The following is a 26,635-nucleotide window of genomic DNA, read 5'->3' as shown; positions in this document are numbered from 1 at the left end:
GCACGCTGGCCAGGTGCTCCCTTTCGGGAGCCGAGAGGTATTTCTGCTGCTTGAAGCGCCGCTCCAGCTCGAACACCTGAGCCTGGGAGAACAACACGCGGGGTTTTCGTCGGTGCCGCTGCTTGGGATGGTTGCAAGGGTCGCTTTTCTTCCCGTCTGCCTCCAAGGGGTGGGCGAGCAAACGTTTTCCTGCGGGGAGCAAAAACCCAAAGCAAAGTGAGCCCCCAGCCCGGTTCTGCTGAGAGAGAATTAATTGGGGAGTGGGACCCCTTGGGAATGAGACAAAGCAGGGTTATCGGCTGCTAAATTTAATATGAATTTTTACTGCAATGTTTAATGGAAATTCAAGAACTCCCCCCCCCTCTTTTTTATTTTTTGGCTGGAATTAGGGATGTGACTGTTGCATGAATTTTGGATAATGCCTCATTTCTGTCCTTCCGTGGCAGCCCCGTCCCGGAGGGGCACAGGGACGCGAGATGTGCTGGAGGTTTGAGCACCCCAAAACACAAATCCCTTCCCCACATCCTGCCCCACAGGGATGGAAGTGACCCCAGGCAGGATTTACATCCAGCACCCACAACTCGCAGTGCCCTGAATTTAAGCCAAAAGGGGTAAAACGAAGAGGACGGGAATGAAGAAGGAAAACCTGTTAGCTCCACAAGAAGATGCAAAGTTATTAATAATATTATTATTATGTTATTGTTCGTTTTTTTAAAATATTTTTTTTTATTAATATTTTTTCTGGGGGTCTCGTGCATCGCTCCGCTGCTGGCGGGATGTGCTCGGGTCCCCTGGAAACTGCAGCAGGGGCTCAGGGGATGTAGGGGGGCTGCGGGGCAATGGGGTGCTGCGGAGCTCCCCTCCGACCCCCCCCCCGGGTTGCTCTCACCCTCCCCAGCTCCCTGGCTCCGCGTCCCAGTGCCTCCCAGTGCTCCAGCTCTGGTCTTACTGGTTTTCCCGTTTTTTTTTTTTTTTTTTTTCCCCCTCTCTGCAGCCGCCGTGCGTTAGGGAAAGGAGAGCAAGGGAAAATTCGCCCGATTTAGGTGGGGGGAACCGGGGGGGCCCCGAGGATGCCCTCGCCCCCCCTGCCCCCCCCCCCCCCCCAGCCCCCCCGGTACCCGCAGCCGGCTCCACACAGCCCGAGGACGGCGATGCCTTGGGACGGCTTCGCGGGGACAATTTAGGGAGCATCGAAACGGGGCTTTGCGCCCCCCCCAAAGCGCCCCCACTTGTGCCCTTGGGCAGGATCAGGCCCAGCGCCACCGAAGTGGCTGGGCTCCGGGGGGCTCCAGGGGATCGGGGGGGGGGGACAAGGGGAGGGGGCGACACCGGGACCTTCCCGAGCTCTGCTATGGCTTGGGAGAGGTGGGAAACGGGGGTCTGCAACCCCCCGGCCCCCCCCCCAGGGGAAGGGGAATGAGCCGGGTCCGTTTGGTTCCCCCCCCCCCCCGTGCAGCCGGTCCAAGAGCCCCGAAATTTAAAAAAAAATAATAAAATAAAAAGGGGGGATAACGGATGGGAAAAGGAAAGGAAAAAGGGGAAAAGGGGAGAAAAGAAAAGGGAGGAAGAAGGGGTGGGGGGAGAAGGGGAGGTGAAAAAAAAAAACACGGGGGGGGGGGGAAGTAGGAAACCCGGTATCTCGCACCCCCAGCACCGGGATAATCCGGCTCCTCGGTTTTTGGCCCCCGGGGGGAGGAGGGGGACAAAGGGGGGGCTCCGTGGGGGTCCCCGCGGCTCCCACTCACCCGGTGGCGGCGGGGGCGGGCGGGGGGGCGCGTCCCCCCCGTCGGGGCTGCTCCCAGCCCCGGCCCCGGGGGCTCCGGGGGCGCTCCGCCGCTCCAGGTCCAGGATGTCCTTAACGGAGAAGGGGGTGGGCAGCATCCTTCCGACGGGGGGGGGGGGGATGTGTGAGGGGTTGGGGGGGGGGGGTCTGGGGGGGGGCACCCCGCCAAGGGGCTGCGCGCTCCGGGACCCTCTCCCCGGCTTTTGCCCTCCCGTCGTGGCAGCACCAGGTAGGGAGAGAGGGGGGGGGGGGTCCCTGGGCTGGTTGGGGGGGGGGGGGGGACAGGGGAGGGCGGGTCGCTGCCCCTCGGGGGGGGGGGCGGGATGTTCTGCCCCCCCCCGCAGCCCCCTTTCACCCAGCCGAGCCCCCCGACGGCTGGGTGGGGAGGAAGGAGCCAGACCCCTTCACCTCTGTATTTCCAAAACAAGGGGATGCGAGGCCGAGAGGGGGGGGGGCTAAGGGGGGGGGGATTTGGGCTAAGCTGCAATAAAACAAATCGAGCCGATCTGAGCTCCATTAAGGTCACATTAGCGAGCGGCTTGGGGAGATAAGGGCTGATAAGGCGGCGGGGCGCAGACCACCTAGATCCTGCAGGGCCGGGGGGGGGGATGCTGAGAGCCCCCACCCCGTCTGGCTGCCCCTGCGCGGCCCCAGTGCCCTCCCAGTATGTCCCAGTGCTGTTCTGGTAGGGGGCAGTGGGCTGGCAGCCCCTCAGTGGGGTACAGAGTGGGGTCAGGGTTCCCCCAAAAGAGCAGCCCCGTTTTGGGGAGGGGGGCGGCGGGGAGGTGCTGGGCAGCCCCACCGGCCGCGGGGTGATGCTGGGCCTTATCTGGGCTCAGGACCGGCTATTTCAATTAAAATTCCTGGCCAGCCTCTGGGGCTGGTGTTTGCTGATAGCCCTGACAGAGCAGAGGGACTTTTTTTGTCTGAGTTGGGGCAGCATCGCCCGCGCCACCGAAACAGCCAAAGCGGGCTGTTAGGGGAGGCTGAATAAATAAACGGCCCCAACGCAGGCAAGGAAGTGAGGGGCTGGAGCAGGAGGGAAAATAAATACAGTGGCTTGGCGAGAGAGGTGCTGGCAGAGCCACGGGTCGGTCCTGCTCTCTGCGTGATGCTCGGGTTTGTCCCCATCCCCTGCGGGCTGTGCTTTGAGGTTTTTGGGTATGCCATCCCTGGGACATCCCTGCCAACGTGCTGGCATCACAGCGTTGTTATTTCTCAGTGTGATGTAAGGATTGGGTCCGAATCCACCACGAGACACACGGGGCTCACCTTCCCCATGGGAAACACTGCAAAATGCCTGGGAATACTCTTTTTTTCCTCCTCTTTTTTTTTTTTTTTTTTTTTTTAATCGGTGCACTTGCTTCCCAGACCCCCAGCTTTCTAATCCCGTGCGGGACTGATATTGCAGCCCATTTAAAAAATAATTGCTGCTCCTCTGGTCCACAGGGCTCCTGTTGGTGCTGGGCACGGACGTGGGCTTTGCTGCCCTGCATTATCGTCATGGCAGAGCCCACGGGCAAGGCTCGCTGCTCGACCCCATCCTTTGCAGCTCGCTGAGCCCCCAGTGCCCAGCCCTCGTCCCCAGCTGGATTCATTGCCACGTTTAGGGGCTGGAGAAGCACCGAGAGGCGAGAGCAAAGAGGCAGTAACATTACACCTTGGCTTGTTGATGGCGGGAGGCAGCCGGCGCCAAGGTAAAATGCTTGGCTGCGATCGAGACGAGCAGGAAGGAATCGGGGTAAGTAGCTTTATCCGCCCCTAATGACTCCGTGCCGCGGAGATTAATGGAGTTTGGCTGGACGAGCTCTCGGGGCTGGAGGAGGCTCTGGATGGAGAGCCTGGGGGAGAAGAGGGGAAAGCAGAGCTGAGTGTGGGGCAGGGTTAGTGCGCCTGCGGGCCAGGAGAGCTCCCTGCTCCCCGTCCTGGTCCGTGCGCCCCACGGGACGCATCCAGCCCTCCCTCACCTGCAGCATCCAGCGGCTTCAGTGGGTTCTGTAAATCATCTCCACCCAAAAGCTGTGGCCAAACCAACCCAGTCCTGGGCTCGATCAGCACCCGCTGGAGGGATCTGGGCTCAGCCCATCGTTGCCCTGAACTTTGGCACAATGCTGGGGCAGCGAGAGGAGTGAGCGTGAACCATCAATCATCAGCTTCTTGACTGGCGAGCTAATTTCATTATATCCACCCGGGGACGTCGCTACTCTTGTTAACTCGGTTAGATGAAACCAGGAGAAAGCCGCTCCTGGCCCACCGCGTGTCCGAGGGGAGGTATTTCTGATGGCAGCTCCCGAAGTATCCGATGTCTGGTGCTATCGCTGGGACTCATCGAGGGCCTGCTGAGCTGCCGGAGCATCCAAAGCTCTGCAAACGCGACCGTGCCTGAGCCAGGAGGTTTTGTGCTCAGAGCAAGGCGGGAATGATGGGTGAGGTGGATGCTCGGGGGCTTGCAAGCTCAAAAGTGTGTGTGGATGCTGCTGAAGAGCTGGCCAATGCTTTGCGATGCAACTGGAAGTGAACTTGGAAGGGTTTTCTCCATCCTCTTCCTCTTTCCAGCTACTTTCTGTCCTTGTTCGTTGGCAAAATAAAATAAAAATGCAGAGAAAACAGAAGCAGGTGGCAGAAAGCAGGTGGGAGGACAGGTGAGGGAAAGCAGAGTCTTGCTGCAGAGCTTTAACACTAAATTAAATATAATAAAAAATAAATAAATTAAATTTAATAATAAACACCATGGGGAAAAAAAAAAAAAAAAAAGAAAACCTGTCTCTTTTCAGAGTCTGTGGGACAAAAGTAACGTTGAAACCTCAGAAAGGTTTCTGTGGTGCAGAACTTGAGGCTGGGCTGCAACCATGGCTGGAGCGCAAGGGGCATCTTCGCATGTCGAAGCGCCGGCAGGACGGGCACGAGGCTGGAAAGCCCAAACTGGAGCACGCGGTTATCTCCTGCCCTCTATTTATCTCCTTTTTTTTTTTTTTTCCCCATTTTCCCCATCTCTGAACCCTCCGAGCCAAGCCAGAGCTTCCCAACCGCTCGGGGGCCGTCGGGCTGCTTCCCATCCCCGTCTTTTATCTCCGATTTCTGGCTTTGGGGGGGGGACCTGTTGACACCAGCGAGATTAAGGAGATGGATGGTGCCTTAAACCCGCCGGGATTGCGCTGCCAAACCTCTGCAGCACAAAAAAAAAAGCAAAAACCTGCTCCAAATCCTTGGCCAGCAGTGCCCTCTGCTTGGCCACGGGGGACGTGCAGCCTGCTTGGCTGCCCAAGTCCAACGCCGGGCGACGAAGGGAGGAAAATAAAATAAAATAAAAATAAAAATAAAAATAAAAATAAAAATAAAAATAAAAATAAAAATAAAAATAAAAATAAAAATAAAAATAAATAAAAATAAAAATAAAAATAAAAATAAAAATAAAAATAAAAATAAAAATAAAAATAAAAATAAAAATAAAAATAAATAAAAATAAAAATAAAAATAAAAATAAAAATAAAAATAAAAATAAAAATGATAATAAAATCTCCTTCGCCCTCAGTGGTGCAGGGGAATGGCTCAGCAGGGAAGGGGTAGCTGAGATTTGGGGGCTCGCTGCCCCACGCCAGGAGGAGAAAAATACCCGCCGGTGTTAAAAGCGCGCTCGCCGGCTCTCGGACAGGGGAGTTATTTTTAAATGGGGTTATTTTGGTGAGCTGGCATGAATAATTCAGTGTCCCCCAGCGCTGCCAGGTGGAAGGAGTTTGAACTCACAAAAAAATTACATTTTTTTTTTCCCCTCCTTGCCTACCGCTTTTCCTAAGGGGAATGGGAATTTTCTGCTCTTTGCTCTTTTTCCTGTGATTTGGCCAAATCCCCGGGGATGCCTGCAGCGGGAGCTGGGGGGGAAGGAGGCATCTGGAGGGGATGGGTGCAAGCAGGCCAGGTGGGTGCCGCAGTCTGGGTGCTGGGTGCTGCGGCGTAGCAAGGCCACGGAGCAGGCGGCCTTCGGTCGGCAGATGGCACACGAGCAGTGGCTGAGCGAGAGCCTAGAGGGAAAAAAAAATAAATAAATAAAAAATAAAATAATAAAAAAAAAGCGCCCGGCCCTGCAGCTCGGTGAAGTTCAGCTGGGACGCTGCAGGTCCCTGGTCCCCTCCGGCCGCCTGGCGCATCCCCGGCCGGCTCCGGGGGCGCTCCGGGGGCGAGCAGCAGCAGCCCCAGCGCCTGGAACTGGGGGGGGCATGGGCGAGGCACAAACGGTGCTCACAGTCTGGGAGAGAGCCGAGCTCGGGTATCCCCAGCCTCTCGGTTTTACCTCCCCGCTACCCGGCCCTCCACAGCCTCACTTACAAATCCGTAATGAATAAATACAAAAATAAATATTATTTTTATTTTTATTTTTATTTTATTTTATTTTATTTTATTTTATTTTATTTTATTTTATTTTATTTTATTTTATTTTATTTTATTTTATTTTATTTTATTTTATTTTGTTTTGTTTTGTTTTATTTTATTTTATTTTATTTCATTTCATTTCATTTCATTTCATTTCATTTCATTTCATTTCATTTCATTTCATTTTTCATTTCATTTTTTAATTCCATTTTATTTTATTTTATTTCATTTCATTTCATTTTTAAATTTCATTTTATTTTTTATTTTATTTTATTTTATTTTATTTTATTTTATTATTTTATTTTATTTTATTTATTTCATTTAATTTAATTTCCTTTTTACATTTCATGTTTTCATTCCATTTTATTTTCTATTTTATATTTAATTTTATATTTATTTTATTTTATTTTATTTTACTTTATTTTATTTTACTTTATTTTATTTTATTTTACTTTATTTTATTTTAATTTCATTTCATTTTATTTTAATTTTATTTCATTTTACTTTATTTTATTTTATTTTATTTATTTTTTATTTTATTTTATTTTATTTTACTTTATTTTACTTTATTTTATTTTACTTCTTCATTTGCCCCACGCTCCCCGTACATCCCCACTGCTCTCCGCCCCGCACTTTGCAAATATGGGGAGCTGTGCCTGTGCCATTTCTCACTGGCTCTGCCAGGCTCAGCTAGCGGCCGTGCAGACGCTGGGGTTTGCTTTCTGCTTTGGAACAACTGGGAGACTTGCCACATGTGCTTGGTTTGTATATATATATATATTTTCTTATTTTTTTTTTCTTTTTGGTATCGGGAGGTATTTATTTAGATTGAGGAGCAAGCATTTGGCTACCGGGCCAAAAAGCAACTTCAGCTCTCTGAGCTAAAGAAGCTCCTAACCTAAGGGGACTCGATTCATTTTCTCTTTGATGTCACCCACGGATGCTGCGTGCCGAAGCGCTCAGCTCGGTGGTACTGAAGTCAACCGCCGCCTCGAATAATCCACAGGGCAGGGGGAAATGCATCACGCATTATCAGCTATTACTTGTCGTAGGTTTCCTATTTGTCAGCCTACCCGCCCTTAAAATACATAAAACTGGCCGTGAGCAACTTCCTGAGGCGCAGCTGCCTGAGGTGCTGGGAATGGGGCGAAAGCTGTGCTCAGGCACCCGGAGGTCGCCCCGAGCAGCCCATGCGGTGGCGTCATCTTTGGAATTCATTTTTCGATTTTTTTTGGATTATAATGAATGACACAACCACCGACTCCGAGGGGGGAGCCGTGTAATTTCCCGCTCTCGGACAAAAAAAACCTGCCGAAAGGAAGAGCCTCCTCAAGCTCCGCGTGGCCAGGGTTGGAAACTCCTCCGCGGGACTTCTCCTCCGTGGTGCCCGGCCTCAACCCTGGACCACGTCCCCAGACATCAAGGAGCAGGTGCCGAGATGCAGCAGGTTGATGCCCTCGGTGCTTGCATCCCTCCAGCCCCGTCCGGCTCCATCCCTGCAAGCCCCAGAGGTCTGCTGCCTCTGCTGCACCATTTCTGCACGTTCTGGCCCCAAAACCCCTTTGGCGGTGTGTGGCCGCTCACTGGCTTTATACAGACACAGGATTTAAGTGGTACCCGCTCCTCTTCAGTCCCACCAGCCCCACGCAGCCTGCTCTGTGCTCCAGCATTTTATTTTCACAGCAGAGCTAAGGTTTCCCTCTACTATTCACTTGCACGGAGATGAGGTTACGGACCAGAGAACCGGGGATGCTGCGGGGCCAGGAGGAGCCTACCGAGTGTGGCTTCCTACAGCCGCGAATTTCACATTTATTTTTTGCTTTCCCCATTTTTCTGGGCAGGGGAAGGTGGTGGGACTGGACTGTGGGATGGATCCTGCAATGCCCCACGACTTTCCCCGGGCTCCCACCGCCGTGTGCCGCCTTCCATCAGCAAGTAACCCACCCGGCCGTCTTCCGAGGGGCAGCTTCGGCTCACTTAAAAGGCTTTTAAAAATATGACCAAGTTTCTTTACATTATTTAAAAGCCTCTTTAAAGAGCAGCTGCCTCCTATTAATACCGCTCGGGCCGATAATCTCTGCTCGGATCTATCTTTAGAGCGCTGCCAGCATAAATGGGGGCTGGAGGTGCAGAGCGAGGCAGCTGAAAACACAGCGGAGCCTCCTGGGAAGGAAAAGCAAAGAATACGCTGGCTTCTGGGGGTGGATTTCGAGAAATCAACCCTTTGGTTGCCCGTTTCCCCCTTGGAAATGTCCCTTTCCCCTTTGGAAATGCCCATTTCCCCCTCGGAAATGCCCATCTTTTTCTTGTGAGCCCGGAAAAAGGGCTTTTTTTTTTTTTTTTTTTTTTTTTTTTTTAAGAAACTGTGCGTGAGTTTGCAGAGATGAGGCTTTTCCCAAAATCAGCCTCCGCTTCTGGGCTGGAATCAAGGCTGCTCCCCGCATCCAGGTGCCGGCCTTTGACGCAAGCGTGGCTTCAAAGGGGACCCTGCATGATCCTGCTCGCTGGTGTCAGCGCCGGGGGGGGGGAAGGGGGCGAGCGGGATCAAAACTCTTGGACTTGCTTTTATTTCCTCTGCTTGCTTAATCACTTCCTGACAGCCCCGGAGCTGCAGGGGAAACCCTTGGGAGCGATGCTGTGCAAGGGCTGACGCAGCTTTCTCCCTATTCCCAGGAAGGGTTTTCGGCAGGGATTAGCGCTGAGCTGCGGCTTTGCTCTTTGCCGCGATGCTCAAATCCCAGACTTTTTGAGATTTCATTGATAATTGTCTTAAAAATCAAATTCCAGCAGAGCTGGGAGCCCTAAATGCCTCGCCAGAGGAGAGCAGAGGGTGAAGCAGCCCACCACCAAGCCTATCCTTGATTTGGCTGGGGTAGCTTTATCCCGAATTGGCGCGAATTGGGGGATTTGGGCATTTTGGGACCTTGAATACAGCCAGGTTTTGAGATGTGGAAGGTGACAGCGAGCTGGTCCCTAACTCCCAGCACTCCAGCTTCGACAAGAAGCTCACGCTGCTTTTACACCACCGACAGGCACGTCCGTGGCTGCTCATTCACTCCGCGTGCGAGAAGCTCATTACGGCATTAAAACAACATTTACAACCCCGGTAAGGGAGATGCCGCCTGCGTGACAAGCAGCCAGAGCACATCTCTGAGTACACATGTAATTTAGAAAACCACGGCATTATTCATCCCTCCGTATCGTGCCCATCAGCTGAACACGCGGGGATGCTGGAAAAGCTCAGGCACGTCGTGCCAGAGCCTGGCCACAAGTGGGCTGTGCCTCCCGGCCGGTGCCTGCTGGAAATTCAAGCTATAGGCAAGACTTTTTTTGCTCTCTGTATGACAAACAATGAAATTTTATATCGGTTTGAATACAGAAAGCAATATTTTCTATTCTGATGTCAGAGAAAGGCTGCAAGATTGAGTAGAAGACCAAGAAGCTGAGCCAGGTACCAACTCCTGCAGGATTTCTATGGCACAAAAGTGCCTTTTTAGCTGTGCTTTGCAGGGAGATTTGGGAGATGCTCGTGGCTCCTGGTGGCACCACTGCAAGCAAAAAGGACTGGGGTGGTGGCTGCGGTCCTCTGCGATGGAGTGGGGTTGGTGTTTGGGCTGGGAAGGTCTCAGGGAGTGTTGACCTGCTCTTTCAGGCTCGCTGGATATCTGCAAGCTGAAAACCCGGGCTTTTTCCAAGCATCCAGAGCAGCCCCAAAGGGGATGTTGGGGAAAACCCAGGGCGTTTGTGGAAAATTCCTCTGGATGCCGATCTTCCCCAAAGCACCGAGGGGGGCCTCAAGCAAAAAGGTTTCTCCTCCTTGACTCCGATGAGTGACTAACGGTGGGGTGAGTGGCAGGCTCCGTGAACTCCAAACCCACCCCGAGGCAGAATCCGGCCGCACAATGCTGGGAGCAGAGCAGCACGCCTTTACACACCAGAGGAAAAACCAATATTGTCCTTCTGGTAATCTCATTTTTTCGGCCAGAACCTACCACTCCCCATCCTTAAGGGAAGTTTGCTCCCTGACCTGGGAATCCAGCTCCGGGGCTGGTGCATCTCCCATGGGTGGATCTGCCCGGAGCCCTTTCCTCTGATGCAGCGATAAAACCTCCGCAGCTCCATCAATCAAACCCGTAACGGAGCCGGGGGCGAGGGGCTCGCCGAGGGTCCCGTCCCCGTGCGAGTGACGAGGAGGAAGGCGTTTGTGCGTCGTTGGGGCGCTCTTGACTCACCGAGGGCAGCTCCACCTAGACCGTCACGAGCTTTTCCGCGAGCGAGTCGCTGGCTGCCAGCGGGGAATCGCTGCCCGTCTTCCCCTCTTCCTGAGGACAGTGCCTTCGCCCAGAGGAAGGAAAGATTTACCTCGGGCAGGAGCGTGTCCTTCTCGGCCAGGACACAGCGGGGGGGGGGGAGGAAGGGGTTTTCTGTGTGAAAGCAGACTAGAAAGCAGAAAGAGCCACGTTTGGGGTTAATTCATGGCTTTTTGGTCCATGGTAGGAGGCAGCGGGCAGGGGATCAGCCACACTTGGGAGCCCCAGGCAACCCAATGTAGCAGCAGAGTACTAAACCCCATAAAATGCACTCATTCCTCCCTCTTCGCTCAGAGTAATTCAATTTTTATCTTTATTTTTAATTGAATTTTTGGGGCTCTTCTAGTCCCCACCCCACGGGGCCGTGCTCTTCCCCGTGGCTGTAGGGATAAAAACGCCTTTCGGAGAAGATCCAGGGGACCTCTTTTAGCCAATTATCCCCGAACATGTGCTCGAAGCCTGCAGACGGTCACCTCATCCCCATGAAAATCATAGCCAGGGAATAAAAGCGAGTCAAAGAAACACGTGTGAAACCGTTAAGCAAACATCAACTCAGAAAAAGATTTTTAAAATATGCCTGAAAAAAAAAAATCGCAAAAAAAACCCCTACGAGGCTGAATTATCGGCACAGTAATAAAAATAAATAGCTGGGCTCTTTCTGCTTGTTCAGACTGCCTAAATTCCCCAGCTGAGAGCAAAATCGTGCTAGGGTTTCAGGACGACTGGCTGGGGATGGCTGATGATTTTATTGAGCCCGGCTGATTACTCGGAGCCAAGCAGCGCGCCGAGCGAGGAGCAGTGATTGGGTTTTGCAGCAAAAGAAATAAATAAATGCTCCAAGCCTGGAGGAGAAACAAAACCCTGAAGGAAAGTCAGAGGAACCAAAGGGAATTTTCTCCCAGCTTGAGAATACGGAGAGCACGGCGTCCATAAGATGGCTTTTTGCCTTTAAATAACTCTTAGGAGCTGCAGCATCCATCCCAGCTGGGGTGAAAAAGGAGCATTCACATCCCAGGGACCGTCCCGTGTGGGTGTCCCCTGCTTCCCCATGGCCTGCCCTCCAACCCGGGCTACGCTGGCATCCCCCTCTGCCAAAAAACGAGAGGCAGAGGAGTGAAATTAAAAAAAATCCCATCCATGTGAAAATAATTCCCCCCCCCGCCCCCTGAGCTCCTGCAGGTTTTACTAGTTTTTCCAGCTGTTGGCTGGAATAAAACGCCTGTGCCTATCTCAGGTATTTTCTGCCTAAGGTTCTCCAACTCCTCTCAGTCGTAGAGATGAGTGGGTTTTACAGTAAAAGTTCCTTCTGATGCCAAGCTCGGCTTTTCAAGGAGGGACCCAGCCTTTGAAAACACTTTTGTGCCCTGCGAGCATGATGAGGCTGAGATATCTCCTTGGAAAATGTACTGAACAAAAGTAATTTTTGTGAGCTGCTTATTCTCTTAAAGATTATTTTCCGTAAGCTTTAGGTGCTGCGAATCCCTCCCTCCAATCGGCCCATGGAGAGCTTGGGTTTTCAAGGGGTTTGATCCCCCCCAGAAAAAATCCATCACCAAAATTTTTGGCCATATTCTTTGCACTGAAATACATAAAAATATCGATTGGCTTTGCGTAGCCCGACTGTGCGTTCCCCACTTTATAACCCCGTAAAGCCTGCATCCATTTGCCTTTCTTCGGCTTTTTCCTTCTGCATCTCGCCCGCCTAACCTTGCACGATGGGAACAACCGGCGCGGATTCAATTTGTTTGAACTTTGATTATATTTTTAGCATCCTACTTCATTTATTATTTTTTTTTTAAAACTTCTTTCATATTCCCGGTTGCACTGGCTGAATCACGATGGCAAAGACAATGCCCTTTATTATATTGTGGAAGGTTTTTTTTTTTCTTTTCTTTTCTTTTCTTTTTTTTTCTGCTTCTTTATTTTTCTAAGTTCACAGGAGGCAGGAAGTGAAGTCTGTTCCCAAATTTCGCTCCCAGCCGTTTTGTACGGTGTCATTTGAAGTGCCAAAGATCACACTCGTTCCCTCTTGCTCTTGGTCTTTCTCTCTCTCCCCTTTCTTAGAACAGCAAAGCAAGCAGGAAGGGTGAGGGCCAGGAAAATTTGAAGTGATTTTCCCCTTGTTTTGTAATGAAACTTAAAAAAAAAAAAAGAAAAGGACAAGACAAGAACATCAGTCAATCATGTACTTTGGTCCTCGGCCAAATCAAATTAACTCCTGGGCTGTTTGTTCCATTTGAAGACGATAACCAGGACTTTAATGCACTCCGTTCTCCATCACCGAGCTGAGATTTCCTTTCCTAGGATCTGTTTTCTGCACAGACTTTCCACCACGGTGACTGCTTTGATTAAACCCCTGCTGCTGGCAGTTCTTAAAATCAAAACACTTGTTACTAGCACTGGTCTAAACATGTCTTTTTTTTTTTTTTTTTTTTGGTATCTCATGAGAAATAGTTGCATTTCCAAAATGGTGTCGCAGTTAGGGATGGCAAGGTAAAAATGTCCCATGAAATGAAATTTCCAACAATAATGATAATAATAAACTTCAAACAGTTTGATTATTCTTTAAAAGCACTTCGCTTGATTCATGCTGCCTGCTTTGTACACTGTGTAAATGAATGATAGACATTTTTAATCTATAGGATTCATAAACCCTCCAAGAAGTCTTGAATTTGGGAGGAGAAAGGAAAATTTGTATTCTAATGTTGCAGTTTCTTGTGGACCAGAGGTGATCTTGCTTTGAACCGTGGTAGAGAGCTCATGTGTAATTCACGCCTCCCATTTCGGGCTTAAGTTTTAGCACTGATGACAGCGTGTGTTAGGTTTTACTGATTTCTTTGAGCCCAGCCTGCCATCGCTTTCCAGCTAGGAAATGCTGCTGGAGCCCATTTTATCCATCAGGATTTGCTGTTTTGGGGGTAAGAAGAATTTAAAATAAAAAGAAAGACTATTTTGCATGCCTGAATCACAGCCAAGCATCAGCAGGTGTGAGCCCCCCAGACCCTGCGTGCTGCTGCAGTCCTTGTCTTTTTTTATTTCATTTTCTGTGAGCTGACCCCAAATTCAGGCTTGCTTCTGCCCCTTGCCCGGTGGCCCTGGTTTACTCAGCAAGTCTGCCAGCCTTGTAGGAAATATTGAAATAGCAGGAGGCTCTCAGACAGATTTTCTTGTGCAGTTTTCACAGAAAAATCCAGATTTCCAAGTGAAAATTCCAGATTTCCATACATTGGGGCGAGGTGCACTGTCCCTGCAAAATCCTCAAATTCTCCAAGAACGATTTCATTTTACAGACTTGGTTTGCAAACGAGGCAGCCATACAGACCAAAATTTATGAACGCTTCATAGGAATAGTACACTGTATTGACAGTAATTATTTATAGTGGTTATTAGTGATAAAATAGCTGTGAACCTCAGCTTTTAAGTGTGGCATCTGTACTGCTTCCAAGGCTCTTTCTTTGCAAGAGCAGAAATGTGAACTGGCTTTGTTTCTAGCAATGTATAATTCACGGTTTATCCCTAATTTTTTGGGCACTTTCTTTGGTTTCTTTGCAGCTTTGACTCCTAGAAAATGGGGTGGGTGGGTTTGTTACTTAGCAGCTGGTGATTTACGGGTAGGAGAATAGATGGATGTGATCAGAAAATGATTTGGGGGTTTCTACTAATGGCAAACAAGTGGAAAAGTCAGATGGTGCCATCCATTTTGAAGTCCCCTGGAACATTTCAGGACCAAACGGTGCTTGCATATGGACTGGAACTGTATTTGTGCGCCTTTGGTAAGCCCAGCCTATGTGACACTCAGTTATGGATGTGATGCTGACATTTCTTAGCAATCCTTTTTTGCTTTTGACATTTTCATTCGGGGAAAGGAGTTTATGAGAAACCCAGCTGAAGAGGCAGCACGGCCAAGTGTTTCAGATGATGGAGTAATTGCTCTTTCCACCTTTTCCTGAGCAATTAACTCCTGCTGGACTAATGAAGCTCACCTGGAGTCAGGAACAGGGGCACTTTCCAGACCTGTACCAAAGAAGCAGATGTGGGGTGGTTTGTCCCCACCTGCAATTAACAGCAGTGAAGAGGAGCTCAAGGAAGCTCTAGCCCCATAGCATCTCATTAAGTAAGTAGTGTGTTGGCTCCCCACCCTGAATTTTGAGCCCCGAGAGCTGACTGTGCCCAGCCTTTCTCTGCAGAAGATGGCAATTCCCAGTTTTGGTAAGCTGCTGCGCCTTACTATAAGCTTAGCTTTTGACTGGAAAGAGGTTTCAATAAAAGCAAAGTTGAAAGTAATTTCTAAGTTGCTGGAAAAAACAAGGAAGAAGAACAGATTTATTTATTTTTAAATCCAGCTGTATTGCTAATACTTAGTCCTTGGTTCTCTTGAACAAGTCTGACTCTAATGTGATGGGGAAAATGGTTTTCTTTCTTTCCTGAGGTGCTCGAGCTACGATGCTCAGTCGAAGGTGGGTGCAAGGACGCGCTTGTTGGGGAGTACCAGGATCAGCGGTCCCAGTAAGGCTCAAAGAAGGAGTCGGACACTGAAAACCCTTAAATTTGACATTTTATTTCATTGCAGAAGAAAATCCAACATAGGCCTCATTATGTTATGCATCTTTAATTATAAAAATAAGCAAAGAAAATAACTTGCATCTTTCTCATTACTATGATATGTTTCAAATAACCTTTATATGAACACACTGAGCTTTAAAAATGTAATTTAAACAATAAATAATGACATATACCAGATATGCTCACCGTTTATTCCAGTACTCAGCAAAAAAAAAAACAAAACAAAACAAACAACTCTCTCCCCCTTCTAAGTATCTTTAAATTATAAATACATAATGCAAATTTATAATGGCACAAAACATCTAAAGTGCAAACAAATCACAATGAGAATCATGCAAACATTTCTAGATAAGCCCCTCCCCGCCCCCGAGAGAAATCATTTCTGCAGTGAACGCAAGATTAAAAAAATAAAGCATTAGAGATTAAATAAAGTGTGAAATAGCTGGACTTAATATTGAGAATGATTCCCCATCTCCAGGGGGATCTCTCCCCTAATTCGAGGCGTCCTTCCCAGGTGATGGGAAGCGCCTCCCCACCTCCACATCCCCCTTCCACTGCTAAGGGAGAGCTTTAAATGACCAGCTTAGGCTAGAAGGCAAAAGTTCAGCAAGGTGAACCCCAGGCCCTTTGATTTTACGGTTCCGTGCTTGCAGCTCCCTTCCTAATTTAGCCTAGGGACCAAAGGGATGCCTTAAGCAGCTCAAAAATCTTGTGGGCTCTCTCCAACACCAGGCATCTGGGGAGTCCCCAGGAGCTGCACCAGTGCAGGAAGGCAACATTTGGTTTGCACAGAGGACTTTTACCTGTGCTAGCAGAGCGAATTGAACCAGGGGAGTTATTTTCTGTCATCTTCTTACCCATGCTAAGGGGAAAACAAGCTTAAATTCCTACTGAAAAAATAAAATAAAATATGAGAACTCAAAAAATTAGGGTGTGGGCCCTTCTCCCCAGCCTCAACTCAATTTTGTAAAGCTTCTGTGGGTTTTCACAGCAATGAAGCACAAAGCAATGGGGAAGCCACGTGCTAATAGGAGCACCTCTGTGGGAATTCGGGGCTGCTACGAGTCCACGGTGCGCCCTGCTGGTGCGAGCCCACGGGGACGTGTGGCACCCGAAACGGGAGCTGCTTTGCACAGCCCAGAGCCATGCAGGTGGCTGCTTGGGCACTTGAGCCACATAAAGACCTTTTTGTAACTATCTTCCCAAATAGCCAAATGCACATGATGCACAACACCCGGCAGAATTCCCGAATTTGTAACCCCCTCTCCCACAGGTGCCGCGCAAGGCGCGATGCTGCAGGGCGCAGAGCAGCACGTGCACGGCTCTGGGATTGGTTCCTAAGCAAAATCAAACCTTCAGGGTCAGGATATTCAAGGGGCCTTTGGTTTTCACCTTGCAAAACTTTACCGCGTTGGATTCTATATACCTGACTGTGATTTAAGAGCGAGCAATATTGCATCTTGTTTGCCCTGGACTGCACGATTCAGAGTATTCAAAAACGAAACAAAACAAAAAAAAACCCAACCCTCTACCGTCAGCAACATTTTTTGCTGCTTACAATTTTATGACAGCACTTTTGGGCTACATTTAATGAAGACAGCAATATCAGAAATGCTGCCACTGCATCTGGTTTCAATATATTAGCAGCAAGTTATTGTTTAAAGGCTTTGTGGTTTAAAAAAAAAAAAAAGTTATATTGCTTTAGATTTTGAAAAGAAAAATAGATACCTCCTTTATTAGCTCTCTAACTAGTTGAGCAAGAGTCATCCACTCCGCAGACGGACTCTAGCGGGATAGATTTGGAGCGTGGAACTGGCCTTGTTGATCTCGTGCCACAATGTGGCTTTTTTTTGGCTCGCCGAAGCCCGGCCAGGCTACTGTGCAGAGAGCGGCGTTTGGGGGAGGCCCCCAGCTACTGCTGTGGGACTGGCGGTCATGTTCGCAGAGGCTGCAGAAGAGATGGATGGGAGGAAAGGCAGAGCCGAGAGCCTTAATGCGTGTGTCCTCTTAAAGGCAGGCACATTGTTTAACTGCTGAAGCTTAAGGGAATTTAAGGATTTTTTTTATTTTTTCCCTGCCTTTCCCCACAAATCCCCTTCCTAAGGGATGTTTTCCCCCGTGGCAGCTCTGAGATCCCAAAGCAGCATCGTCAGCCACCTGCTTCCCCAAGCAGCTCTCGTGCCCTGGCTATAGCTACAGTCTCACAGCAGCTCTGTGGAGACAGGACTGGCCAGTCTGAAGTCATTTTTTTATTTTTTATTTCCATTTTGCTTTTTTTTTCATTTCACCTAAGAAGAGAGGTTTGTTCCTGGCCATGTCTTAATTGTTTCTGCTCTAATCTTTTTCTCTCTTCCATTATAAAAAGGCCACAGAGTAGAAAGTGAACTCTTGAATATGACAGAGATACTGTTTCCAGGAAAGAAAAATAGCTAACTTACAAAACTAAGTTTATGCAATAAAGTTATTATATTCTGCTCCTTTAAAGCAGACTCTCATGGAATTTATGTACAGTACATGACAGATTTTAAAACTATTTATACCACAGTTAGAGCAAGACCTTTAATACTCTTGTCTTAAGACAGGGTTTGTTTTTGTTAGATTTCTTTTAAAGCTTTAGATAGTTAAATACAGTACATAGATGTTAGCTTTTAAATACAATGCAAGATTATGTAACCTTCTGACTAGCTTTAACCGTAGACTGGCACCGCTTTTAATCATTTCCGTAGTACAAAATGTTCCTTTCCTGATTCGGTGTGTGTCGGGGGGGGGGCGTTTTAGCTCATTTTGCACTGAGGTGCCAGGTCCCGGTAACGAGAATCACCCACAGCTAGCGAGTTTGGTTAATCAACAGGTTAACAGAGCTGGATTGGAAGGATTAGGACTGCATGACACTAAGAGACCAGGAATATGACATTCATATTCGTCCATGGCCAGCACAGATTCATAACACGAATTCCACTGACATCTTTAGGATGTGCAATAGTTGTTAGTGCATCTATTGTCACCTACCAGCTTCCTACAAGCGAGAATCAGCTATTCTCCTTGGTGCCAAAGCTTCAGACTTCAATGGTGTTAGCGCTACAGTACATTTAGAGATCGGCGTCTGAAGGCCTGACTACTCTACGGTGCTATTTAAGACTAAGATTGTTTGGGATATCTTTTTTTTTTGTGGGGGGAAGAAAAGAGATGGAGACGTTTTGACGGCGGGAAAGCTGAGACACTGAACACAGACCCATGCAAAAGTTTGTTCGAGAGGAATAGAAAATATCAATGACTAAATCTAAAACCAGTTCCTAGTTGTTATTAAAACTAGCTACAGTACACTTGGTTTTGGGGTGCATTAACTCCTCTAGAAGAGAGACTTCAGCTTTGGTAGTGCTTAGCATCCCTTACACACCCGTGCGCGCTCCCCGCGGCGTTATGCGCTTTCGGCGGAGCTGCGCTTCGCATGGGCCGGGCTGGACCCCTCACCTCGGAGGTTCCTGAAGTAGAGTTTTAGCTTCTGCGGCTCGGTGATGCGTCTCCGGGCGAAGTCCGTGCGCGGGTGGCCCTGGGCGCAGTGGTCCGTCTGCAGCAGGTGGAAGAGGCTTGCCATGTTGGGCCCGATCTTCTCCATCAAGCTGTCCTTGATGGTGCTGACGGTCTCCTCGTCGCACTCCAGTAAGCTTCTCACCAGCTTGTTGTAATATCTGCGTGAGAGTTGGTGTCTATTACCCAAAGACATCTCCCAGCACGACCAAAGAAATAAGGTAAGAGGTGATCCGAAGCCAGGCGACCAGCCCAAGCATAAAACTATGATCTTCTAATTTTAAAGTAATTTAGAAATGTGCTCCTAGAATCATAAAATCATCTAGGTTGGTATGATCTTGGAGGTCTTTTCCAACCCTAATGATTCTATCACCTTAAGTTCAACCATCAGCCTGACCTACCGAGTCCCATCCCTAAAGCATGTCCCTTAGTGCCACAAAACCTGTTTTAAGTCAATTTGTCAGTGTTCAACGTGTCTATTCTCACCGCATCTAACAAACGCCCTGCTCCAGAGATGTTGTGCCCATGAGGTATGGAAGGAATACAACTGGCTGAACTTCTAACACAGTGATCCTAAATGAGCAGCTGCTCCAGCTCTGCAAGCTAAGGCCACAATGCCAAGCTGTGTTGGTGTAACACTGGTGGATCGGGAAATAGAAGGGAGCGAGGAGCTAAGTCGATGTAACTGGCTTGCACATGTGTTTTACCCTGCTAACACCCCTATTTCTAGAGCGTTAGGAGGAAAAATCACCGCATCTTTCCAACAGACAGTGCCCATCATCAGGCAGGGTGACAGGCTAAGCAGAGCACTGGTCGGGGCCAGGAGGACCCTTGCCACAAAAAAATCCATCCCCGTGCTTCCCAGGACCCCTGAGGAGCTCTGGCACCATCCCCTGCCCTCCCTCTCCCTTCCCCTCCATGCACAGCCTGTGGCAAACGGCTGGAGGAGGGAAAAGCAGGCTCGGTGCAAGTCAGAGCCCAACAGATGTGTGCGTTCCCTGGGGACAAATCTTTAGGACAGACAACCGTCCCTTCCAGCAAGCTGAGCGTGCCCAAAACAACCAGCGAGCACCTTCTGCTTTCCCCTGTTGCGTGCCTGCCTGCTGCTGTAGTTTTGCCTTCCAGCAGCCTCGAGTGCAGGCTCTCCGCTCCAGAAAGGAGCCAGGAAATTGTGCCGATCTCTTTCCCCAGCCCTGCTTGAGCCTCCACAGGGCCAAGGCAGCACCGGCCCTGCCCTGCGCGCACAGAGCTCACCGTACAAGCCATCATCTCCCTAAGGAGAGAAAGTTGGGAAGAGAGGGGCCGTCCCATATTTGCCGGGCTACTTCTGCCTGAAAGGACAACAGGGAGCTTATTTTAAGCCTTTAAGGTCACCATGACATTTTTCCATGGGAGCAGAGAAGAGAATAACCTGCAGGAGGAGGAGGGGAAGGAAGAGGGAAATGAGACTTCGCATTCAAACTCCTTTCCTACCTCGCAGCTCCGGCCTTTGGAGCAGTCAGGGGAGGTCAGGTGAGGTTAAAGTTTCTGCTGCACTTGAAGTACAAAAGGACCAGGCTTTGGCACACGGGAGCACGGCAGCGTTAAGGTCAGAGGCACGCACAGATGGTGAATGCATCTGTGCAAACCACGCTCCCAGTTTAAACCAGTCCCAGACTGGTAGGACGCAAGGAAAAGATCCTATCCGCCATCCTCCGTGCACCTCCTTTGTAAAATACAGCTTGGTGCCTTTCATAGCTGCACCCTCATGGCTCGATAACGCCTTGCAGTAGCCAGACTGAGAGCAAAGGCAGCGAGGCTTTCCTCTGCTCCTGCCATGAGATTAAATCACAGGAAGATGCTATGACCTTTAACTACTTCCCCTCGGTGTCCCAGGCCAAGTGGCACATTCTTATTCTGTGGCTATGTTGGGACAGGGGCTGGGAAAGCAGGATGCTTTAGGAGACCTTAATGTAAACTATTAGCTGGGAAATCCTGCTGCTTTTGTTACTCAACATGTCATAATATCCTTTGGCTTCGAGGCGGGTTGGCGGCTGTGGGGGAGGAGTTCCCTGTGCCTCGGGAGAGAGCGGCTCTGGCTCGGGCTCGATCCTCCGGAGAGGAACGTCCCGAACACGTGCGACATCGCCGCAGCTCCCGCTGCGCCCTCCTGGCTCCGCTGTCCAAACATGTTCGCCCCAACGCCCCTGCAGCCCTGCAAAGGGCTGGTTCATCCCATGCCGTGAACCCCAGCTGCTCTTTCAGCCTGGAAACACCCAGCAGTCCTCTCCCAAAGTCGCCCGGGGGCAGAAGAGAAAGACAGAGGGAGAAGAAACCACATTTGACCTCCTGACTTGTTGGAAAGTTCAGTTACATACTAATTCCCTCCTCGTCTACAGGAATTGCCTTCCTCCAAGTATCATTTTCTGGATATAATAGTCTACAAGAGAGTTTTTGTAATGAAATTATGCTCGTTGGAGATGCAGCATCTATACACCACTGGCCTGCCTGGGGTAGAATAGGTCTGTAGGCTTAAGATGCTCTCCATTAGGTCCAACAACCACCCCAAAGGAGCTCCAGCCTTCGCCGCAGCCAGCCAACGTGTTAAATTGCAGCTCGGTCTGTTTGCACTCAGATTCTAGAGCGTATTTACTCAAAGTGTTCAAAAAGATCCCTTTTATCCCAATCACAAGACTCAGCACTGATTGTTCCAGGATTTAGAAGAAGAAATCCCTGTCCTTGCAGCGTGACTGCGCAGACTGCAGCAGCTCCCTGAAGCCTCTCTCTGTCCCTTGTCCTTGGAGGATGGGGACAGGGCAGTTCTGTGCTCAGATAAAGTGCCAGAGAGCAGCGTGACGTGCCCATTTCTGCAGGCAGCCTTTGCTATCAAGAAGGAACAGGGGTGAAAACAACCCTAAAAGAGACCATGAAGAACACTAGACTATCCCTGTAAATACAATCTACTGGATCTTGGCAGAATAAGGGTATAAAGGAGCCCATCCACTGGTTCCCTTTCAGCCTTCCTAATTCTTTGTATTACCTCAATAACTCTGAGGGCAAGGGCTCACTCATTTGCCATAAACCCCAAAAAGATGGCCCCAATCTGAAGAAGAGAATGACGCTGCAGTAGGTTGAGAAGCTCCTAAGTGGTCAATATGGCAATATAATCGAACTGGCTTGGTATTTGAAAGCCCTGTTTACCATTACGCTGCATTCAAACTCAAAGAACTAACATTTCAACCAACTCCAGGCTTTGAAGTAATGTATGTCCAGTTAATTTTACGATTCTCCCCTGGAGATGTTTATAAGTGTATTTACCAAAAAGAGAATCAGAAGAATGCTGGTAAAACTTAACAAGGATTTGAAAAGGCAGAAAGGATGACTTAGGCTAAGCTGTATTAGGACTTGTAAGAAGTTAGTCTACTCGGTTCCTCTCCTTTCTTTCCCTATGCTTCACATTTGTGCATTTGATGCGATTCAGCTGAGGAAAGCTCCACGTACCGGTTTGAGAACTGATTTGGAAGCTGGACGACCTCCGTGATTGCTTCAGGATTTCGTTTTGCGATGCCGCACATGTCCAGTTTGCTGTAGCACTCCTCTTGCACTTCGGAGATCATTCTTTGGAAAGTGGAGCACCTCCGGATGGCGAGGAACACCTTGGACGTGACCCCATTTGCGATGCATTTCAAGCTTTCTTTCACAAAAGCTTTTCCCTGGAAACAGGAGAGAAACCTTAAACTGCAACAAATTTCATAGAAAGGGATGTAATAACAGGTAACTACGCTGTGGCTGGCTGCTATTAATTACCCTTGCTGCAATTACAGCCCTGCTGGAGGTCCCTTACCGAGCACGGCGGGGAATTGGACCCTAAATGCTGCAGCTTCAATTGGGATGCATACGGTCCATTGAGAACAGTGACCTCCTGTTCCCAAAAGATTTAAGCAAAGGAAGCCTTCGTGTGAACAGCCCTAGGAGGGCCAGCACCACAGATGGGCCAATCCTGCCCTCTGCGAGGCGGCTGGACCGCTCGCTGCATACCAGGGGTTTAACACATCTGGCTCGCCAGAGCTTAAGATGCTGTAAGAGCTTTAAAGTTTGTCTTTGGGATCAAGCATGCAGGGAATAAGGCGTCTGCACATTTGGGGAAGAAAGTACGAAGGAAAACGGCCCTTGGCAGAGCCGCAGTCCTCTGATATTATCCTATTTACCCTGCTGCGAGTGCCTGCAGCTCCAGAGAGGCTGATCTGGCCGCACATTCCCAGGCCCAAAGACTTCCAATTCAAATCCCAGCCCTGTGCCAGGTCACACAGTCAGAAGACTTACTTTGTTAGAAGAACGTTTATATTTCCTCCTGAAGAGGAAACTTAGCTCTCCGCCCCACAGAACGCTCCCTGCCAAGTCCTCACACATAGCATCCAGTATGTGGAAAATGTAGTGCAGAAAATAGCCCTGAAGGATGCGTTTGTGGCCAAAACCCAAAATCGTGGCTTAGAGGAGTGGCTAGGCAGCAGGAAGGGCTGTAAGAAAGGAAGGGTTAAGCCTGCACAGAGCCCAGCTCTGTGAGGACAGAGAAATTAAGGCGTCCATTCAGCAAAGCCTTTACGCACGTGCTTTAGTGCCGCAGGACTTGTAAAAGCACTTTGCTGAACCAGGGCACGGCAAGGGAGCTCTAACGGCGAGGGATTATTCCCGTTCCCTTTATAGTCGCGCCGTACCTGAGTGTCAAATTTAGCAGCACTGTACAGGAAGGACTTGCAGATGTCGTACATGCCATCCGTGTCGCACGTGGAGTTCTCCAGGCAGGCGAAGGCGCCGCAGCCCACCTGGAGGGCACTGTTCAGGCAGCGAACCACCTCGGCTGCAGAGAGAAGCACAGGCACAAGGTTACACACACATCACTCCCCGATGCCCGGCCGACGAAGCCCTTCTCCATCATGAAGCCAGGTCATGCTCAGTAGTAGCCCTACTGCTCCTTGGGGCTGGAAGGAGAGGGATCGAAGAGCAAAAGGCAAGTTAGGAACCTAAATCATGCAACAGCACATCAATGGCAAATCGAGGAATGGAAAATGCAACTGCCAACACCTTCAATCAGCTACGTGGACTAAAAGAAAGGTGACGTCTGATAGTCTTTGGCTTGACGGAGACTTAGAGGTCCATCCCAACCTAATTGTGACCGTGTGCGTCTACAGCTCCTCTAGAGAAGGCAGAAGCAATGAGGGTAGACTCACGAGGAATACCGGGCAGCAAGGTTGTCCCTGCAGTCTAAGAAGGGAGGTGAGGGCAGTTTGGCAGCTTCTGGCTCATGAACCACATTTGGAAATGAGACTGAAGTGATGGTGGTTACCACTAAGCTGGCATGACACTTGGACTTGCAGCACGGAAGCGCTGCTTTCGCTAGCATTGGAAATACTTGCGGTGTTCCAAAAAGCGTAAAGTGTTTAGGAATAAGATTTTAGTTTGCATGTTAATTGTCAGTACTGCAAGGGACTCAAATGAGGAATTTGGTGCTAAGTACTAACGTGGTACCCAGCAATTTGCAAGCAGAGCCAAAAAGGTCAAAAAATTCCCAAAGAGAAGGGGCATTTGGGCAGAGAAAGTTAAGGTAATGGAGATGACCATGCATAATTAACACCTTTGAGGCAGTAGTTGGTCTGAACAGGAGGGTATCCATGTCATCCCATCTCTTTTCGTGCAGATAGTGTGCATTTTAACAATGAATCAGCAGTATTGCCACACGGTTGCCCTGAAGTTAGTGGGGATTAACCTTTTTTGGTAAGCCGAACATCTGTCCCCTTATGTGTCTGTGCAAGGCATATTCATTACTTTTGCAGCTCATGTTACGAGACATTCTTTAGGAAGAAATGCTAAACCGGTGTCTCCCATCAAGATCCTAGGTGTAGGAAAAGTGAGGATTTGCATTCAGTGGAAGAGAGCACACCTTATTAAGAACTAAGTTGTAGCCTAAAGACGTATCTCATAACTAGGATCTTTCCGGAGAAGAAAATTTTAAAAAAATCACCCAATTAACCCCTCCTTGTGCTCCGCTCTTCCTTACATGCCTAAAGGGAGAAATATTTGGTAAGATCATCCTCTCCCCAGTTCATAACCTCACCGTCGCACAAGTCATTCCCATAATTATGTTTCCACAGGTTCAAATTATAACTTTGCTTTCAGCAGACTTAGTATGCATTAAGCTTTTATTGTTTTAGGCACAGTGCAATAGTGAGACCCTATGTTTCTATAGCAACCAAATACAAAAGGAAATTGAGCAAACACCCTAGTATAATGCTGCAGAGCCTTGCAGATCTAAAATAAGACATCTGTTAATGAGCTCCAAATTAGAGACCTAATATCTTTTCAGTATACTAGAAGACAGATTTTTAATTTCCATTGTTCAAGACAATGTGTGCAACTTATCTGAGCATCTATAGTGCACAAAGTAGAGACATCCAGTGCTGACTTGCCAGCAATTTTTTTATCTATTGTAAAAGCAAGTTTGCTAAATGTCACAAACGTATTTTTATGGTACCATCTAACTGATAGCAATCAGTTTGTGAAAATAAATGCTAGCAGTGGACAGTTTCTAGGTTACTGCATTCTTCAAAGTCGTGTATCTCTCTCCCCTTCTTTGAATAGGCAGATGTTTGGCAGAACAATGGTTCAGTCAAATTTCCACGGATTTTATCAACTTCCTAAAAAGCAAGGAATTTAACGCCAAAGTATAATTGCCATGGGAGAAGAGAGAGATACATGCAAGCAGGAGGGGAGAAAAAGTACATGGAACTCATTTAGGAGATGGGGGAGGAGGAGAGAGAATGGATTTCATCCTGCAAGCAGATCACACACCGGTTCCTTGACCCAGCTCCTGAAAGAAGAAGATTTCTTCTCCAGCTATGCACCAATATCCTCCTGAACCAGCCCCTTAAATTAATACTTGCTCCTAGCAGGCATTAAGTTTATAAGAAAAAAAAAAAAAAGAGGAAGAAAAAAAGAAAAGGGGGAGGGAGGGGGGAGGCAAAAGGAAAAATGAGCAGCAGAGACATCTGAGACAGCTGAACACGTCGGGGCTGAGGCTCAAAGCCCTCTTTGCCGGCTGTTACCTGAGTTCTGGGCTGCAACCCTGGGCTTCCTGGGGCTCACAGAGTCATTCTGCTCAGCTTCGTAGGATGCGGACGCACTGATCACCAGCAGCAGCAGCAAACCAGACTTTAGGAGCATTCTCTGACAAGTTTCCGCTAAGTGGGGTTTTTTTTTTTTTGGCTTTTTTTTTTTTTTGGTGTATGCGTGTGTGTGTGTGCGTGCGCCTCTCCTCTTCCACTTCGGCTTAGGGCGAAGACGCGGAGCTGGGTGCGCTGCCGAGGAGAGCGAGGGGAGTACGCGGCCGCCCGGGGACCACCGCCCGCTCTGCCCGGCCCCTCCGGCTCCTGCTCGCTGGGGACCAGGAGCAGCGCCGAGGGCTTTTATAGCTTTTATAGCCGCCCTTATCGGTCCCCCCGCGGGCTGCCGAGCCAATCGCGAGGCGCTGGGCAGAGCCAATGGCAGGCCGGACTCATTCAAGCCCCAGAAAAACTGCAACTTCGCAGGAAGAATATTTTCCAGCCAATTAAAAGTACCTGCCAAACAAACAAGCGCCCGAAAGTTAATCGGCGGCGAGGCGGTGGGAAAGGGAAAGGGGAGGGGGGGGAGGTGGGGGGAACTTCCTACGGTTAATTGAGCTCAAGGAAATGACAGGGCAGCCCTAAATCTTTCCCCCTCCCAAAATAATAATAATAATAAAAAAATAAATCACCTGCCCTTTTAAGAAAGGATATTTTCCCATCTGGCTAGCGGTGATCCCGGGGTTACAGCTGCTTGGAGGGGGTTTTTCCATGCGGTGCACCCGGGGGGGGGGCTGGCTGCAGCCTCGCTGCCCCGCACCTGAGCGCAGCCCCCAAAGGACATCCATCCCCGCGTGCGTGCGGGCAGCAGGCAGCGCCCAGCGCCTGCCAGAGCGTGTGCCCGGCCCCAAACCCGCACACATACACACTGCTCCTCACGTAGGCACATGCAAATACCCCAAACCCTTCTTCCTCGCGCGCGGCATTCCTCGCCTTCCCCTCTCTTG

The 26,635-nt window shown here is 49.2% G+C and overlaps 1 protein-coding gene and 2 long non-coding RNA genes across 3 annotated transcripts; 2 read left to right on the top strand and 1 right to left on the bottom strand.

The window, feature by feature from the left end:
* Positions 1 to 1,943: 1,943 nt before the first annotated feature.
* LOC308183104 lies at positions 1,944 to 5,823 on the top strand. The gene is made up of 2 exons (XR_013942280.1): positions 1,944 to 2,012; positions 3,233 to 5,823. It is a non-coding gene; the product is annotated as an uncharacterized lncRNA (long non-coding RNA).
* A 5,928-nt stretch (positions 5,824 to 11,751) lies between these two features.
* On the top strand, positions 11,752 to 15,278 carry LOC308183109. The gene is made up of 2 exons (XR_013942286.1): positions 11,752 to 14,670; positions 14,891 to 15,278. It is a non-coding gene; the product is annotated as an uncharacterized lncRNA (long non-coding RNA).
* STC1 (stanniocalcin 1) lies at positions 15,004 to 26,107 on the bottom strand. The gene is made up of 4 exons (XM_080568711.1): positions 25,632 to 26,107; positions 23,247 to 23,389; positions 22,033 to 22,244; positions 15,004 to 18,713 (listed from the first exon to the last, which is right to left on the bottom strand). Exons 1-4 carry the CDS (start codon positions 25,747 to 25,749, stop codon positions 18,443 to 18,445), a joined length of 744 nt encoding a protein of 247 aa, XP_080424837.1. The 5' UTR covers positions 25,750 to 26,107; the 3' UTR covers positions 15,004 to 18,442.
* Positions 26,108 to 26,635: the final 528 nt, after the last annotated feature.

The sequence above is a fragment of the Anser brachyrhynchus genome (genome assembly GCF_964034855.1).
Source record: "Anser brachyrhynchus genome assembly, chromosome: 26".
In the NCBI taxonomy this organism is placed as follows: Eukaryota; Metazoa; Chordata; class Aves; order Anseriformes; family Anatidae; genus Anser; species Anser brachyrhynchus.
This window is presented reverse-complemented; position numbering and strand designations above follow the sequence as displayed.